Source organism: Cloeon dipterum, chromosome X (genome assembly GCF_949628265.1).
Source record: "Cloeon dipterum chromosome X, ieCloDipt1.1, whole genome shotgun sequence".
In the NCBI taxonomy this organism is placed as follows: Eukaryota; Metazoa; Arthropoda; class Insecta; order Ephemeroptera; family Baetidae; genus Cloeon; species Cloeon dipterum.
In genome coordinates this window covers 31,184,483-31,203,010 of record NC_088790.1, presented here as the reverse complement: position 1 = coordinate 31,203,010, position 18,528 = coordinate 31,184,483, and the positions used below count along the sequence as shown (strand labels likewise).

Genomic DNA, 18,528 nt, shown 5'->3' with positions numbered 1-18,528 from the left:
GTAGCAACCTCCCCTGATCAGCCAGAGTGGTAAGGGGTTGTTTACCCTCACCCCTTTTCAACCCCAGTGCCAAAATTTTCATTAAAACGCACTTATTTTCAATTTTTTGAACGGCTTTTCCAATATTTATAGCAATTGGGGGTGGAAGGAAAGCACCCCCTAAACCCTTTGGTTATTCAGGAGAGTTCAAGACGAGTCTAATGACGTTTAGTTTATGCAATTGTGATGATTAGAACTCGAGATTTGGAGATGCAAAAATTTTGAAAATCATGAAAAATTAAAAAAATGTATTTTTTTTGGTTTGAAGAGGAATATTTTGAAAACAATGAAGAATACCACTCTTAAATTTTAAAACACGTTCACACCTATCATTGGACATCTTTTATGTACATTTTCAAAATTCTAAAATCCGGAGCTCGTTACCAAAATTTAATTTAAAAAACCAAAATTACCCTTGACTTTGACCTAGATCATCAAATTTGGTATCAGTTTGATCGGGCTTGGCAAGAGGAACCAAATGCAAGCCTTATTTTTAAAAAAATTTGTCATGCATTTTGTTATAAATTAATTAAAAAATTCGAAAAAATTGCAGAATATTTTTGAGCTAAAACATCTCACCTAAAAATATGAAATTTGCCTTCTTTAAATTAATTTTTCTATAACTTAAACAAAAGAAAACGGTCACAATAGTCCTTAATACCAAACAACACAAAAAAACGACTCATTTTGGAACAATCTGGATGATGTAGTCCATGAAAAGAATCTCAAACAACGAGATTTTAGCATATTTTTGCGAGAACAAGGGGCAGATGCACGAAATGAATTACGGTGCAGATTTGGCAGTGGCGAGCGCGCATTTCCGCCAACAAACAACAAACATAATGCAAATAAGCAGAGCAAGAAAGGCTGCGATGATCTGGCTGCTTAAAAATATTGCCCATGCAGCCGAATGGCCGCGCGGCAATTTGCATTTTACTGCGCGCACCAAAAAAGCATCCCCGGCCGGCGCATTAAATATTCATGGTGTTTACGCGTATGCAAATGCGTAGGCCGGACCGAAAGCAAAAAAAGAAAATAAAAGACGAAGAAATCTTTGTGCCCTCGAACCCCGAATATGCAGTCAGCAGAATAATACATATAGTGAATGGGCCGGCGCCAACACTGCGTGAATGGCAGGCAAACTTCTTCATTGCAGAACGGCCGGAATGGCCCACATTACGGAGGTAGGGGCTGCCCTTTTTTGCTATTATCATCCTGCACGCGGAAACGGTTGAAAAGGACTTTTTCTATAGCTGCATTCGTTATATTTGGGTGTGCAAACTGCTGAGAAAAGCGAAATAATAATCAAAATATTTATTTATTAGTTCACATTAAATAAAAATGAATTAATATTTTGCTATATTTATTTTTTAAATAAATTTCAATATTGAAGCCTAAAATTATTATGAAAGGAGGAGTCATGGTAAAAATATTTATATTCATAGGCTAGGAAAATGGCAAAATAAAAAAAATTAATACTAAAATTATAATATATGGCGTAATTTTTATGAATTCATTGCTTGAAACTAAATGCACCTAAGCCTCCTGCTTGGCAACAATTGAAAACTAATTGAATTTTTGGATGCAATAAGCAATTATTGATCGATAAAAATTGTTCTCATCAAAAGGGGAGCCTGCTATACATAAAAAATTCAAATTTTCCAAATTTCCACCGAAATTCCCAGCTCCTGACCATATTTTCTTGGCAGATTTCGATTCCTCTCGTCGAGATCTGTCCAACAAAGCTTTTAGGGAAACTCTTTGTTGAGAAATAAAATAGGATTTCAAGTAAGGAGACAGTCCTCACCATTTTAAAAGCTTTTCTATAAGATTTGCAGTGCTAATTAGGTCAATTTTTGCTTCAAAACCATCCCAAGGGATGATTTCATGCATTCCCAACAAGCATTTTCCAGGAATTTACAAAGAAATAATTTTAAATTTGAAAAAAGCCAAGAAGCTGACCGAGCTGCCTTGTTGGTTGCTCTGGCTGTCGCTGTGGCGCTGCTGTCTCGATCTTAAACCAATCAGAGAATCGTGCGCCCCCTTCCCGTTCTAAGTTCGAACCAAAAGCCGCCAAAATAACGGCTTTAACGAATTAGCTTATTTTTAGCACATCTTGTCGAATGGTTGACAAATAAATTCAGCTTTTGATCCTAATTTGACCTTCAGAAATCGATTAAAACTGTCAAAACCTAAATTCCAGTCTGTCTTTCATGAGCATTTTGCTTGACACGAAAATTTTCTGTTTACAAAACCGACATTTCACAATTTATTTGATTTCTCTTGAGTTTATTTGCTCCATATTTTTATGTTGGTGCTTGTATGGATGTATCTATAGAAGATCAAAGCCTTAGAGAGAATGCATGCAATAAGACGCTTTCGCTGCTGATGGGAGCGAGGAGCAAAACTGCTTTTGCCGATCAATAAACAAATTACCTAAATAGAGCCGAGACCGAGAGACTCTCATTTTACGCCATTGGCTCTCGATTTCGCTGTTTAGCGCTGATAGCGAACGCGTGTTTGTGTGTGTTTGAGTTTTTCCCTGCTCCGCATCCGCACGTGTTTGATACTGAGCACGAATGCCGCCGGAAAAGCAGCCGAGGTATTGATTGCGTTCGCAGGCCGACCGGCCGCCTCTTTTATCCCATCCTTTTCTTTCCATCATTTGAATCGAATAAAAGAGAGTTTACAATCATCGCCTTGGGCGGCGGAAAAAAGACCAGCAACCCTCTTTCTTCGTTTCGTGTGCGCCAAAGAGAGTTCTCCGATAACTTTCACGGCTCAGATGATTAGTCAGAAGCTTTTAATTGGATCGCGGATATTAAGTGCTGAACCCTTCTAGACACTGCAGTATTCAGTTTTCGAGAGGGAATTTATATGTGCAGAATTTCGAGTGTGGTGAAACTAAATTTTTTTGTAAAGATGATCAGACATTGTTTTTTTTAATTTTCTTTAAATTTTTGATGCTAGAATTTGAGCAAGGGGGTGGAAAGGGGTGAAGCTATTCAGGATAGGTTGAGATGTGTCTAATTGTGGGTAGTTTTAACAATTATGATGGTTAGAATCCGAGATTTTTAGTTTTAAAAATACCTTAAGTAAAATCAAATCAGGATTTCGTGTTTTACCAATATTTCAAACTCCAAATCTCAGGTTTTAGCCATCAGAGTTGCATAAACTACCCACCGTTGGACTCGTCTCTACCTTCCCTGATCAGCTGAAGGGTTTAGGGGGTGCCTGTTCTCCATCCCCAATCGCTAAAGTATTTCTAAAACCGAGGAAAATGCTTTCGAATACATTTTTACTATTAAAGTTTTAGCAGGGGGTTGAAAGGGGGTGATGGTTAGCACCCCCTAAGCTCTTCAGCTAGTCAGGGTATGCCTAGTTGTGTCTAAAGATGCTTAGTTTTTGCAATTCTGATGGTTAGAATCCGAGATTTGGGGTTAAGAAAATACCTGAAAGTAAAAAAATCATGATTTTGTGTTTTGTCAATGTTTCAAACTCTAAATCTCGGGTTCTGACCATCAGAATTGCAAAAAGTAAGCACCATTAGACACTTCTAGACCTACCCTGAATAGCTGAAGAGGTTAGGGGGTGCTAACTGTCCACCCCTTTCAACCCCCTACTAATTTTTTTTAGTAAAAATGCATTCGAAAGCATTTTTCTCCGTTTTTAAAATATTTTAACGATTGGGGGCGGAGGGTAGGCACCCCCTAAACCCTTTAGCTGGTCAGGGAAGGTTGAGACGTGTCTAACGGTGCTTAGTTTTTGCAATTTTGATGGTTAGAACCCGAGATTTGGAGTTTGCAAAGTTACGAAAAGTTGGAAAATCATGATTTCGTGTTTTTCCAACATTTAAAACTCCAAATCTCGGCTTCTAACGATCGGAATTGCAAAAATTACTCACCGTTATACTCATCCTGACTTCCTCTAACCAGCTGAAGGGTTTAAGGGGTGCTTGCCCCAACCAGTTTCAACCCCCTCCCCCTGATATAATTTCAGGGCTTCAAAATGTTTCAAATTAATCGAAAATCATTTTGAATCACCAATATTTGCCGCAATTTTTGTGTTTTCCGCATTCATATTTCCATCTTTAGTCATATTTTGCGCCGAGCAAGACAGAGAAAGCCGTGAATTTTTTTAAATGTCTTTTCAGAAAACTCTAAAACTGTAAAATTTAATTTTTTCTCCCTTTGACACTCTGGAAAATAAATATGTTAATTTAACTCACGTATCAGACATTAGAACCGCAGAAAAATGATTCCCACGTACATTTCGCTAATGAAATTAATTTGCAATCACAAAATATTAAAAATCTGAATCTACAGCGCATAATACAGAACAGACTTTTGAATATTCGCCTGCATGCGATGTTAATTTCCGATTCTGACACGAAACTCGGACGGATGAAAGCAACACTTCCGTTGGTGGCATCGCTTTCGCAGTTGAAAAGCGGCAATCGCGTCAGAGATGCGGTGCCGATCATGGCTCCATTTCATCGGCCTCGCAGCGCTCATCGCAACTTTTCTGGCACGTATTTTATGTAAAACTAAAACGCAATAATTTTCATAAGTCTGGCCGAAATACTGCAGATTATGACGACCGATGCCCAGTCGAAATCAAAAGCGAAGGCTAAGCAGAAGCAAGTACAGCGTGCGGGCACGACCAGAAGACGAACTACAACTCGAAGACCTCGGTCGACCACCAAGCCGATTGCCACGACTAGGAAAAAGGCCGTGCAAACCATCACGGGAGATCCGTTCAACCGTGAATATTCTAAAATATTTATTTAAATGGGAAATGTTAAACTTTGCTATGACAAATAGTCACTTTGGAAACCACTCCTGACGTCGATACTGTATGAATTTGATTAATTGGGAAATTCTGTCAGCATCACTTCCGTTTTCAGGGCTTCAGCTGCTACGATTCTTGCCATCCGAACGTAATAATTAATATTTTGCCTCAAAATCATAGAGAAAATTTTGCTGTGCGTGAGACGAAAAATGTTAAATAACATTTTTAACCAATTACCAAACTGAATTAGACAATTTCCTATAATTCAACAGCAACATTTCCAGCTACATACTTTAAAAATTGACTCATGATATGATTGAGATTGTTTGAAATTGTTAGAGTAGTAGTTTCATAAAAATTCCACTTAAAAATGATTTTTTTAGTGTTTTGCAACTCCATATTTCGGGTTCTAGCAATCAGAATTGCAAAAACTACCCAGTACCAGACTCATCTTAACCTCCCCATACCAGCTGAAGGGTTTAGCGGGTGTCTGTATTCCACCCCCAATCACTAATATATTTTTAAAAATGAGGAAAATGGTTTTGAATACATTTTTACTAACATAATTTTAGCAGGGGTTGAAAAGGGTGGATGGTTAGCAGCCCCTAAACTCTTCAGCTAGTCAGGGTGGGTTGAGATTTGTCTAAATGTGCTTAGTTTTTTCAATTCTGATGGCTAGAACCCGAGATTTGGAGTTTGCAAAAGATAAAAACGAAAAAATCGATAAATTCGTGATTTTTCCAACATTTAAAACTCCAAATCTCGGGTTCTAACGATCAGAATTGCAAAAACTACCCACTGTTAGACTTATCTCAACGTCCTCTGAGCAGCTGAAGGGTGTAAGAGGTGCTTACTCTCCCCCCTTTTCAACCCCAGCGCCAAAATTTTCATTAAAATTACTTGTGATCATTTTTTGAATGGGTATTGCAACATTTATGGCAATTGTGGTGGAAGGAAAGCACTCCCAAAACCCTTTGGCTAATCAGGAGAGGTCAAGACGCGTAATTTATGCAATTCTGATAATTAGAACTCGAGATTTGGAATAGCAAACCTTTGAAAATTTGACATTTTAACGTAATAATTTATAATTTGATTCAAATTCGAAGAGAAACGCTATTATTTTGATGAAAATTTTGGCTTGCGTAAGACGCAAAATGTCAAATAACATTTTAAATATGAGTATTTTTATTTTAAACGGATTAAAAAACTGAATTAGACATTTGATTTTTTTTAACAATTAAAGAGTAAAATTTCCAGTTAGATTAAATAACTTTATTGAATATTTTTAAGGGTTTAAATTATTTTTGCCACGTTCATAAATGACAAAAATTGAATTAAATTTAGCTTACAATTAGAGATTATCATATTTTTGGTAATATTGACAAATCAGTGAAAATGTCCCGTTTTAAGTTATTGTTTATTATCTACCTAGGAGTTTTCAATTTTCAGTAATTATGGAAAGCTAAAATTAAAGTTTTGTTGTGTTATTAGATATCTACTTAAACTACTAACCACCACGCAGACACTCCAATTTTTATAGCAATTGATCATTAAATTATTTTTCTGAAAGGCACCTTTATTTTAAACAATTTTCGCCACTTTGTAATTGAATTTTTTTTGTTTATAACTCTAAATATTGCATGTTTGGATCATTACCGACAAGAGTTTTCAAACTTCAAAGCGTTCACAAAAGTCCATCGCAAGGGGGCTTTTAAAGAAAATATTATTTTTATTTTTTCCACCAAAAAAAACCAATAATAGACGATTTTTCTGATTTTTTACTGAATTTATAGCTTTAAGCGTAAATTTTCAACAAACAATTTTAAAATATCACAGATTAAAAAATTTTTATTTTTGTTAAAATGATTTTTTTTGCATTTTAAATTTATTTTTCTGGCATTAGAAGCGATTAAATCATTTTATAAACCATAAATTTATTTTAAATCATTTAGAGTGTAGCTCAAAGGTGTAAAAATTGCATATATTCTGTTCACCTCACGCCTTTAAGTTAATCAGACAAATGTAAAAATATTTTGGATTCTTCAAACATTGAGTATGGATAAAAGTTAAAATTTATTCTTTTATATCTTAATTTAATAATTAACACAGTTTTAAAATCCCACAGTCCACGTTTCTAGACACAACCGGAAAAATTTCAAGTAAATCCAAATCAGATATGTAAGACTTTCTGCTTTAAAAATAAATTAGATCCCAGCTCTTATGGACAGTTCGTCGAGGCCTGCGGTAAAACCTACCTGATCGGCTCCCCTTTGGTACAATTTCCTTTTTCCTACATTTTTTTTAAAATATCCTAAATAAAAAAAACGCAGAAAGATTGGGATGAAAACTGGCAAACGTGCTGTGCAATTGGGATGCAGCCCGTGATTGTCGACAACATGGACGAGTCGCAGTGCCTGGCTTCAAAACTACAATGTTTTACCCTCTTTTTTTAGAAATAAATTAAACTAAAGGAAACAATCTGCAGCAATCGTTCCGCCGAACACTGCGTACTGGTCTGGCGGCTTCAAGCACGAGCTGAACAACATGTGGTCGTGGTGCTCCAAGGACAGCCCCGAGCCAATCGACGACAGTTTGATCACGGAGATCAGCAACGACGAGAGCAAGTTCGAGGACACGGCCATCCAGCTCAGCTTCGACTACAGCACGCTGCTCACCAACTGGAAGCCCGAGAACACGTACAATCTCATGTGCGAATCGGTCGAGAAGACAACAATCGACCTTGTTGTAAGATTTAATCCGTTGATTTTTTTTTTAAATTTAATTTTTCGTCATTTTCAGGGAAGCAAAAATTGCAGGGCAAAGTGCATAAACAAGGAATGCGTCAGAAACGTTAATAATTCAATTTTTGATTTAATTTAAGAAATTTTACTAAATAAAATCTTGCAGACGACATTTTTCAAGCCAGGTTTGGGAGAACAGTTTGAGCTGAAAGGTGAAATATTGCGTTTGCGTTTCGACGGCTGGTTATTTTACTGAAAATTCCGTCAGATCGCTACAAACATGGCCGCTGGGTTTCAAAATGCGGGCGCTACTTCCTGTTTTCGAAGGAAAAGGTGCGCGATTGTTGTTTTCTATCCAGCGCTGCAACATGATTTTTACAATACATTTGTTCACAAAGGCAACGTATTTCGAAGCTCGTGACAAGTGTTGCGCCTTGAACACCCGCCTGCTCGCGATTAAAACTGAGGCGAAAAGGAAGTGCCTCACGAAACTGGCAAGAGGTGCTTTTTTTAATGTCCCCGGACCGTTTTTTAAATAAATAAAACAACTCAGATTATCCGGAAATTATCGGCAACTACTGGACTTCTGGGGCGGACTTCGGGTGTCCCAACAATTTCCGCTGGTGCTCGGTGGACAGGGCCTTTTTGAGAAAGGAAATTAATTGGGGCCCTGGCGAACCGATGGTGACTAAAGGCGACTGCGTTTATGTCAAAACCAGTGCAATTCATCCGCAAAACACGACTCTCCACGTTGCAAAATGCACTGACCAAATGCAGTACGCCTGCGAGGTAAAGTTATTATTATTTTTAAAAATTTTCACTTCATATTTTTAATCTGAGGTTCGTCAATCTGGAACGAGCGTCGAAGCCGTGCAGAAGGAGTGTGCGGAGTTGATGGTCCTCTCTCTCGGTTGGACTTTTTTATTTTAAATTTACTTAAATTATTAATAAATTATGACACAGAGGAGGTCTATGCATTGGATGTTCCGGAAAATTACACTTACAGAATGAAAGTAATAATTTTCGTATTATTTTGAGCAGCGGGGTCCAGATGTGCAATAAAATTGGTTTGCACTGCGCAGATCCAAGATGGCATCTGAATGTGGGAAGCAAAATTGCCGTACGAGTGTCAGGAGTTTGTTTTTACGATCCAAAAGACACAATTAGTTTAGAGTAATGCAAATTATGCGTCACAATATTGACCAAAACTTTTTCACGTGACCTTTTTTCGCGCCAAACTCCACCGGACGGCATATCTGCGCGTCGCACGAATCTGGACCCCGCTGATTTTGAGGAAAGATTTCTTGTTATTAATTTGTGAATAAAAATTTCAGTGTTACGTCAAGTGTTTGGGAGATAATCTTGGAATGGTGAACATTATTTACTGAATTAAAATATTTCAATACTTAAAAACAAAATTCAGATTGTTAACAACACGTTGCAAGAGGGCAATGTGCTTAAACTCATGGAGAGCTCGAACGAAAAGAGCGACATGCAAAGGGGTTACGATGCCATCCAGAAGTGCAAAAGCGAGCGAGGTAAAATTAAATCCAAAAAATCATTTTTATAATTTAATTTAATTTGATTAATATCGATTTTATGTCTTAAAAAATTAAAAATATGGGCAAAAGGTTTCACTCAAAAGCCCATTTACTTCAGAAAAAAATCAGCAATAGTCTAAAATTCAGTTATTAAAAGTTGAGCATTTTTTTCTTATTAAAAATCGTTGAAAATCCCTTGTAAATTGTGTGTTGATTTGAAATGGACGATCGCTTGTCGCTTTTTGATTTCAGTGGAGAACGACGACTGCGAAAGCGCGTATCGAATGTACATGTGCGGTAAGCGCGAGGCCCCAGTGGTTTTCGGCAAAGTGGTTGTGTACAAGTTCCGCATCGATGGTTATGTAATTGGCCAAATGGCACTCGGCTGCTGCGTGCTCACTAATAATCCAAACACACGCAGGTTTATCCGCCTGTGAAAATCGAGGTGCCGCGCATTTGCAACATGAACCAGAATGTGGACTGCAGACAAAACGTATTTATGGCCTAGATATTAGATAAATTTTGATGATCATCACATAATTCTTGATTGATGCTTTGTAGCGGACCATGATGAACGAATTCTACACAAAAAACGCCAGTAAATTGTTGATTTTTTAAGGATTTATTTTGTAGGGGTTTGAAAAGGGTTGAATAATTACAGTTTTCTAAGAATTTTTCTCTAAAAAAAGGAAAGGGCTCCTTATTTTATTTAAATTGAATTAGTTAATAATTTAATTTGCGATCTGTGTTGATTCCCGCCAGTCAGAAGTCAATATGGCGTCGAAATTTATAATTGTTTGAATATTCCCCCATTTCGAAGCTGCGCAGTAAACGTATGTGCATCTTAAGCGTGCGCAGTAAGTTCAGATCGCTTTTTCATATCATAGAGAAGCTGAAACTAATCACTGCGCATGCGTGACCCAATTTAAAACCTTCTGCGCAGTCGCAATTCCCACCGGGAGGCCTGGTTGCGATCTGTGTTTGTTCCCGCCGGTCAGAAGTCAAAATGGCGTCGAAAAAATGGTGGCCAATCAGGAGACAGTCCAGCGGCCAATCAGAAGCGTCCAAAAAGAGGCGTGCCGACCTTATAATTTCATTCCCGCGTATTTTGTTACATTTGTTGCCATCTAACGGTCGATTCACCAATTAACGGGCCAAACTTATAATTCTCTAGCAGAATTTACTAAGGGAAATTTTAATTTAATTTTAAAAAAATGCGAAAAAAATCAAACTTTAAAAAAAAATTAAAAACCTTGATATTTCAGCATCTTTCGGTGGTACAGCATTTACTGGATGGGATGGCAAACTGTGGTACAAATCTGAGTGGGCTTTGAATCACGTACGATTTAATTTAAAATTTCATTTGGATTCAAATTTAATTTAAATTTTAGACGTATGAATACGCGTACAGATCATGCTGCGCCCTGAATATGTACCTGCCGATTACGACGACCTTTGACGAATTCAAAAAACTCTACGACTCGATCAACGGTATAATTATTACAAAACTATGATTTCCATCTGTTTTAATATTAAACATAGGTTCGGCGGTTGACAATTACTACGGCGAAACCTTCTCGAATCCGGAGGGCGAGCGTTGGTGCCGGAACGACGCGAAACTGCACGTCGACATGACGGCCGATAACTTCAGTCTTTCTCACGAAAGATCGTTCTTGTACACGCGACGCGGCGGCAAACCTCTGTACAAGCTGACCACGCTCATGTTCAGCCACATGTTCGACACCAGGGTCAATTACTTCTACTGCGAATCCTACGTCGATCCCAATGAGGCTCAAAAGTAGACGTTTTCTTGCTTTTTCTTGGTTTTGGCTGATGGCTTTGCGTGGCGGGGAAATAAAATAAAATGAATTCGGTATTGAAATAAATTTGTGCTTTAATTAATCACACCATTGATCAGTCACTCAACCAAACAAATCAAGAACTCTAAAAATAGGAATTTTTCAAATTTTGTCCAAATCCCGGGTTCTAATCATCAGAATTTCAAAAACTACCCACCGTTGCACTTATCTCGACCTCCCCTGACCAGCTGAAGGGTTTAGACATGCTTGCATTCCACCCCTAAGTTGCTAAACTTCATCAACCCCCCAGAAAAAATAAAATTTAATATTTTTTTATTCTGGATTTTTTTATTAATTTAGAAATATTTTTCTCTTTTTGTTTTGAGAGAATGGACAAGGGGGTAATTTAGAAGGAGTTTTGGAAATTTTAAATTTTTTAAGCATTCCAATTTTTTTTACTGAAATTGTAGCGATGGGGTTGAAAGGGGATGGGAGTAAGCACCCCGTAAATTCTCTAGCTGATTATTAAAAATGAAGACGAGCATAACGGTGGGTAGTTTTGGCAATTCTAATGCTTAGAACCCGAGATTTGGAGGTGCAAAAAACGCAAAAACACGAAAAAATAGACAATTTTCAATTTTTTGATATTTTTGCAACTGAAAATCTCGAGTTCTAACCATTGGAATAGCAAAAACTGTCCACCGTTGGACACGTCTCAACCACCCCTGACCAGCCGAAGGGTTTAGAAGCTCTTACCGTCCACCCCTAAGTTGCTACACTTCATCAACCCCCTTGTGAAAGTGAAATATTTTTTATAAATCTCGATTTTCGAATTAATTTGCATTAAATTTAAAAATAAATTTCTGCTTTGGTTTTGAAATAAGGAACAGGGTGGTAATTTAGAAGGAGTTGAGAAAAAATAATTTTTTTAAGAATGCCAAAATATTTTTTACAAAAAATTGTAGCAATGGGGTTAAAAGGGGATGGTGGTAAGCACCCTCTAAACACTTTAGCTAGTAAGTGGAGGTTAAGACGAGTCTAACGGTGGATAATTTTTGCAATTCTAACGGTTAGAACTCGAGATTTGGAGCTGCAAAGAACCCTAAAAATCGATAAATGTCATGTTTTTTTTTTATTTGGCAAATCCTGGTCAATTCCTCTGGTCAAACACCAAAGGTCATCAAGGGTCTTTTTTCGTAAATTTCAATTGAACAAGGAAACGCTGCAGGTTTATTTCTTTATTTGAGCAGTGGATTTGCAGGAGAAGGGATCCACTCACTCGAAGCCGGCTTTTCGAATCCGAATGTAAAGCTGGCGCGCACACTTTGGTATATTCATAATCCTGGCCGCACGCTGCAAAAGTTCTTGTCTCCCCATGTTAATTGCAGGCTCGCGAATAAATCTCGGCGTGTATGCGGAAACAGAACGCGCGCAGGGATCGTATTATGCTGGGTGATTTGCAAGATGCTGGATTTGCAAATTCAGCTGTGCGCGCGGGCGCGCGTGCTTTGTACATGCTGAGTGCTGCAGAAAGGGAGACGCCCGCAGCCGTTTATTTGCACACACACATAGCAGGCTGCTTTTATGTTTTGCTGACATTAAACTATACACACTTGCGTGAATTCTCCATTTCAATTTTTGCTCCAAGAGTCGAATTGTCGAATTTACGGCCGCACTAGAACGCGCGTTTGCCCGCGCATAAATCTCATTTTGCCCGAACACCACTTTTCCAGCAGAGAAGGTGGCAATCATAAATTTTTGCTTGGATGCCTTTTTGCAAATTTTATTGCCACCCAAGCTTTTTCCATATCGTATGTACTTTATCATCTGAAGGGTTTGGAATATATAAGACAGCCCTGAGATATTCGCTTTTTGCAATTTTTATTCATTTTAATTCTAGAAGAAAGGAGAAAATCTGTTAAATTCGGATGCTTATTTATTATTTAATCGTTTCTAACATATTCAATTAAAAAGGTTTTGAATCTGGGAATACTTTTAATGATAAATAGTGAACCCAGCAAGTCAAAAACCGAATCAGGAGGATTTAAAAATAAATGAAACAAAATACACTTTAAATTAGTGAAGATTCTGGGGGTGTCGGCGGTGGTGGAGGCGAGCGGGGGTGAAAAAGTGACTAAAAGACGTAGAATTTTATGCAGGAAGTCTGATAAAATTTGCTTTTTTACTGTATGTATGGCTCACAGCAGTCAAGTTATTAATTTTTAAATCCAAAAAACGCAATTTGTGACATTTCAAACTTTTGTTTTCGGGGCCCAGGCGGGGCCCTATGGGCTCGACGGTGCCGATTAGAGTACCAATCGATGCCCCTTGGCGAGGCGCATCCGCCCATGTGCGGTTTTACAAAATTGGACCAATTTTAGAATTTTTGCGATATTTTAAAGCCAATTCTTAAAATTTGTTTCAAAAACAATGGATTTGTCCCGGGTCCAACGGGCGGATACGATCTAAAGAGTGTTTAAAAGCGTTTGTTAAGGGTGTAATTTTCTTATTGTAATGATAAACAGCGAATTAAATTTTTTCTGATTTGTATTTTTATTTTATTCGTTGTGATTTATGTTTTATGAATATAAATTACAAAACTGCATCTGGGATGGAGGTAACTGTTTGAACTATCACAGGGGGAAAGAGTCTTTTTAGTGGATTCCGTAGGTGGAGTATCCAGCGGCGTAGCCCAGACCGTATCCGGAGCCGTAGGTGGCGGCAGCGGGGTAGGCAGTGCGGGCAGCCAGGGTGTTAAGGCCGTAGCCGGTGGAGTAGGTGGCAGGGTAGGCGGCGCGGGCGGCCAGACCGTATCCAGCGGCGTAGGTGGTGGGGTAGGCGGCGCGGGCAAGACCGTATCCGGCTCCGTATCCGGCGCGGAGACCTGAAATTCGAGGGGAAAAATTGAAGGTTGGGTGGTAAGGACACGCCCACTCAAAAAATGAATTCCAACCGCCATCTTGATGATTTAATAAAGGCGGGAAAAAATCACTCACCAGAGTATCCGTATCCCAGGTTGTTCAGACCGCTGTAAGCGACAGCGGGGGCAGCGACGGCGACGGGGGCGGCGTGGGCGACGGCAACGGGGGCGGCGACGGCGACGGGGGCGGCGTGGGCGACGACGGCGGGGGTGTGGACGGAGCGCACGTTAGCGTAGCTGGTGGCGACGGGAGCGGCGTGGGCGATGGCGGGGGCGGCGTACGAGGAGTATCCGTAGGCGGGGGCGGCGTACCTCACGGCGGGGGCGGCGTAGCTCACAGCGGGGGCGGCGTAGCTGACGGCGGGAGCGGCGTAGCTCACAGCGGGGGCGGCGTACCTGACGGCGGGAGCAGCGTAGCTGACGGAGGGGGCAGCGTAGCTCACAGCGGGAGCGGCGTAGCTCACGGCGGGGGAGGCGTAGCCGTAGCCGGCTCCGTAGCCGCTGATTCCGTATCCGGCTCCGTAGGCGAGAGCGGGGGAAGCGGCCAGGCCGAGACCTCCAGCCCTAGCGATGGCGCACACGGCGGCGAGAACAACCTGAAATTGGATTGAAACACATGTTGAAACATTTTCTGATAGGATGAAGGGGCGTGACAGGCGGGAAATTTGAATTTAAGGGGTGTGATTGACTAAATATTCAAAAAAGGGGCGTGGAGGGGATTTTCCTGCCCTTAAAAATCATTCCCAGGTGCCAATCAACCGTGGCATATGGATCAACGTTGAATCCACCGGGATTCCACTAGGATTCCACCTAGATCCACCGGGATTTGCGATTGGGGATGGAAATTTTAGAAAATGGGAGATTTTCCGCCAAAAAGTCTTAACCCTGAGTTCCCTGTCTAAATTAGTTTAATTCCCTGAGATTGACAGGGTGATATCCGGGGTTGGCAGCCCTGTTTTGCAGTAAGAACCGAGGTAGTTGTGTTTTAAATATTAATTTGCCCAGATTTTACTCAAAAAAATAAATTTTTGCCACAAAATTACAAAATATAATAAGTATTTGTTGAAAGGGGGCGTTACCAGAGGCCAAATTTGCAGGGTTTAAAAAATATTAGCCAACGATTTTAGATCAAATTGAATATTTTAAAATATTTTAGGGAATAGTATTTTGAATGGGCTTACCAGGAACTTCATGTTTGATGAGATGTGTTGCTATCAAGTGAATGATGCTGGACGTGACGCGGACCGGCGCTTTTATACCGAGTGCCGGTCCCCACCGCGCCTACTGGCCGTCCGCGCGACTCTGCGAAAAGTGAGACTCCTTTCTCTCTCGCGCGATACTCGTCTGCTTATTTGTCCAACTGCTCAATTTTGAACCGCAAAAACAACTTTTCACTCGCGGCCCGTTCGTGTAATCTATCGTGTCACTTTGCTCCTATGTTCAAGTGTATCATTTTTAATTTTTTTTCAGTCTTAAACTCGTCTGGTTTGTTGCTTGCGTAATTTCTGCGGTAACTGGATCAAGCGCGCGATGTGCATTTCACATAATCAACTCAATCGTCTCAACACTTATGATTTCTTAAATGGTTTATTGCAATGAAATGAAATAATTGCTGTCAACGCAATATTCGTGAAGGATATAATGGTTAAATGCGCAATTGGAGTTGGAGAGTTCAGTATTTTGAATTTAATTTAATCTTGTAGTGAGATTTTAAAAAAATGTGTACAACTCTGCCAATTTCTGTTTGTAAAATTGTATATCTTACCGTGAAGAGTGCAGAGAATTATAAATTTTATAAAATTAAAAAATAGTTTCTCAAAAATAGCTTTTAAAAATTAAAATACAAAATAAATAAAATTGATTTAATGAACAAATTTAAAAAAATAAAATGTGGAAAAAAGGTTTTTTTGCGTTTTTAGGAAGTTTGTTCATTGATTTGTTATACCCATTACTAAAATTGACAATTTCTACTTGAATTTTTATTTTTATTTGTCAAAATCATTGCTATTTTCATAGTCTGAATTTTTCTAAATTAAAAACTTTGACAACCTTTGAGGAAAATCAAATTTATCAAGTGATAAAATGAAAATTCCCAGAAAATCGATGGAAAAAATATTTTAAATTAAGAAATTATTATAATTATTAGCAATAAAATAAAATTTTGATGGACACGGCATGTGTTCAAGGTGTCAAGGCCAAGGCCACTACCGGCGCGCTTGCAACTCGTTTCCCAACATTCTCGGCAATCAGCGGAACCAGCATCCTTCCGATCGCTCTATAAAAAGTGCGAGAGCAGCCGAAAAACAGCAGCACGGCTCCTTCCCCTCCCATTTTCTCGGATTGCGTTTATGTATACGAATTATTAAAAGGTTCGCACTGAAAGCATTTTGCATGTTAGAGCGCGCAGCACCACTTTTGCTTTCGCTGCGTCCCTGCTCCATTTAGCCGAAATTCGGGCAAGGCGGGCACAAAAAAGTGCGATGACCTGCATCGGATCGAGAGCTGGAAATCCAGTTTTCAGTTCAGTTCGTTTTTTTTTTTTAAACCGGTGTGTGTCTTTGTTTACTGGCCGGCGGCTAGGGCGAGCTGTGCGTATTCCTAATAGCTATAATGGCCGGACAACTCTCACCGCGAGCGGCGGCAGTTCCTGTTTTTTGCCTCTTATGTCACACGCATAATGGCAATTACAAAACAGCGGCGCTAGACTTCTTTTTTATTGCACCTCCGATCCGATGGTGCAGTCTCCGCTGCGATGCAGTGTGTCGCTTCGGGCAGAGCTGCGTGTTGTGTCCTCACTTTTGTTTGTGTTGAGGAAACTGAAAGTCGGAGATGTAGGCTAACACCATATACGAGACAGGTGTAATTCGATTTATTCAGTTTCAAAACTGCGATCGTAAACCTCGCACACATGTTACAGTTTCTTTTATTTCTGCTGATATTTAAAATTATACCGTGTGTTTTTATTTTATGGGCGTTTTTACGGTCTGATGCCCACGGTCGAACCAATTGATGTAATCTCTGCTCGCTTGTAATTATTCGTCGGAAAGAATTGGCCAATCCGTGAAATAAGCAATTATATGTTAATGATTCTCTAAGAATTAATTTCTTTCACTCTTGCCGTCAATGCCAAATACTTTAAATTTGTTCGTAGGATATTGGAAAGATTTCCTGGTTAAATGAGGTGAATCGCGCATTATTAAGATTTTTCGCAAAATGGTCATTTAAGATTTTTCAGCCTCATTTTATTCTGTATAATTGAGATTTGAAGCAACAAATTTTTTTAATGGCTTGAAAGTTTTATTATTAGCAATTTTAGTCGTATTTATTTTGTGTAGGAAGTACAAAATTATAAATTTTTTAAAAAAATATATTTTTTTCAATGCTAGGAATTGTATGCGCTTAACTACTTTGCTCTGAGCTACTACCAACCGTTGCGGGAGCATCAAATGAGCACGAGCCACGCAAATTCAAGCTATTTAACTATTTTAATACTTAAAAAAGCGTCTCAATTGGCCAAATATGAACTTTAAACGTGCTAATTAGGCTTAAACGATGTCTAAAATGCCGTCGGAATCTACTCATTTGCGCCAAAAAATAGTCAATATTTTACGAAACAATTCACAGCCCTAAATAAATTAAAAAAATGCCTTTAATAATTATTTTGTAATTTTTGAACACTCAAATATCTTAGGAAAATCATTCTTTCCAGCAGATTAAGTATACATACTGGGGGAAAATAGGAAACCATCAAAATCAGGTTGGTCTAAATTTGTAATTTAAACCGATTTTGAAAAGACCACACTTTTTGATCATGAAATTTTACAGAATGGATCAAGCTATAACTTTCCTGATTTATTAATTTCTAACATTTCAATCCTCTGCCCGAATTGCTTTTAGTAACGATTGAACCATTTAAAATTCCGTTTATTGAAGAGAATATATCATTTAAATTAATTCGGCAATGTTTTAAGAATATATCTACAACTACTAATTTAATGACATTAATTTTAATTATTTTTCAAACTGTAAATCCCATCTAAAATCCTATTTTTTCGTAAATAAAATAAAATATTTTAATTTTAAAATTGTTCCTATACGATTTAATAGAGAAAATAAATGTTCTAAAAGACAAATAAATGATCAGAATCCTCAATTTGAACTGCTTTTTTTAAATCAATAATTATCAAAAAAAGATGAAACAAGTTAAAATTTAGAATGCAGCCGGATGAAAAATGGGCTAGGCCATAAACCGCGTTTGCCAAAACAAATTGTTTCGCCGGGAGCAGATTGGCCCGGGCCGCCCGCCCGAAGACAAGTTTGCTTTGGCGCGCTTCAGAAACAATAAGCGAGACACATTGAACCATAACTCAGCATGAAAAAACAAAAAGGCCGCCTCGCTTTCATTACGCGAAGGCACATATAAATTATCCAAACTTGCCTCGGGCATACCTCGAATTGCGCAATTTATTGGGCCGTTATTTTTCAAGTGCAAGAAGCACTTTTCGCAAAAACAAAGCCGGCGCCGCTCGCTCCATATGTTACGCATGCAAGACCGACTCTCTTTCTTTTCTCTCGCACTCGAATAAATGATATTGTGTTCGAGCCGAGCAATTACGCCGGATCACGAGTGGCTATTGCTATTGCCGGGCCGCCGAATTTTTATTGCGCGAAAATGTGGCGAAATTGGCTCTTGGACG

At 38.9% G+C, this 18,528-nt stretch overlaps 2 protein-coding genes across 2 annotated transcripts; one reads left to right on the top strand and one right to left on the bottom strand.

Annotated features, from left to right (window-relative positions):
• The first annotated feature begins 4,475 nt into the window (after nucleotides 1-4,475).
• Nucleotides 4,476-10,998, top strand: LOC135946833 (uncharacterized). The gene is made up of 23 exons (XM_065495252.1): nucleotides 4,476-4,566; nucleotides 4,629-4,803; nucleotides 4,863-4,894; nucleotides 4,946-4,978; nucleotides 6,956-6,989; nucleotides 7,039-7,103; nucleotides 7,161-7,263; nucleotides 7,316-7,575; nucleotides 7,630-7,680; nucleotides 7,738-7,783; nucleotides 7,840-7,904; nucleotides 7,970-8,072; nucleotides 8,125-8,360; nucleotides 8,412-8,481; nucleotides 8,535-8,584; nucleotides 8,906-8,941; nucleotides 8,995-9,109; nucleotides 9,365-9,474; nucleotides 9,534-9,605; nucleotides 9,674-9,710; nucleotides 10,378-10,451; nucleotides 10,504-10,603; nucleotides 10,655-10,998. The coding sequence occupies exons 1-23, from the start codon at nucleotides 4,507-4,509 to the stop codon at nucleotides 10,912-10,914; spliced, it is 2,187 nt and encodes a 728-aa protein (XP_065351324.1). The 5' UTR covers nucleotides 4,476-4,506; the 3' UTR covers nucleotides 10,915-10,998.
• A 2,442-nt stretch (nucleotides 10,999-13,440) lies between these two features.
• On the bottom strand, nucleotides 13,441-15,170 carry LOC135946911 (cuticle protein 16.5-like). The gene is made up of 3 exons (XM_065495388.1): nucleotides 15,013-15,170; nucleotides 13,908-14,427; nucleotides 13,441-13,795 (listed from the first exon to the last, which is right to left on the bottom strand). Exons 1-3 carry the CDS (start codon nucleotides 15,022-15,024, stop codon nucleotides 13,566-13,568), a joined length of 762 nt encoding a protein of 253 aa, XP_065351460.1. The 5' UTR covers nucleotides 15,025-15,170; the 3' UTR covers nucleotides 13,441-13,565.
• Nucleotides 15,171-18,528: the final 3,358 nt, after the last annotated feature.

What these genes read in the sequence shown, in the direction of transcription:
- LOC135946833 (XM_065495252.1), top strand. Translation starts at nt 4,507, where the DNA reads ATGCGGTGCCGATCATGGCTCCATTTCATCGGCCTCGCAGCGCTCATC. An exon ending in ACGATTCTTGCCATCCGAAC is followed by an intron (nt 4,979 to 6,955) that starts GTAATAATTAAT and finishes AAAATCCCACAG; the next exon opens with TCCACGTTTCTAGACACAAC. An exon ending in TCCTGTTTTCGAAGGAAAAG is followed by an intron (nt 7,905 to 7,969) that starts GTGCGCGATTGT and finishes TTGTTCACAAAG; the next exon opens with GCAACGTATTTCGAAGCTCG.
- LOC135946911 (XM_065495388.1), bottom strand. An exon ending in CCTGGGATACGGATACTCTG is followed by an intron (nt 13,796 to 13,907) that starts GTGAGTGATTTT and finishes CTCGAATTTCAG; the next exon opens with GTCTCCGCGCCGGATACGGA.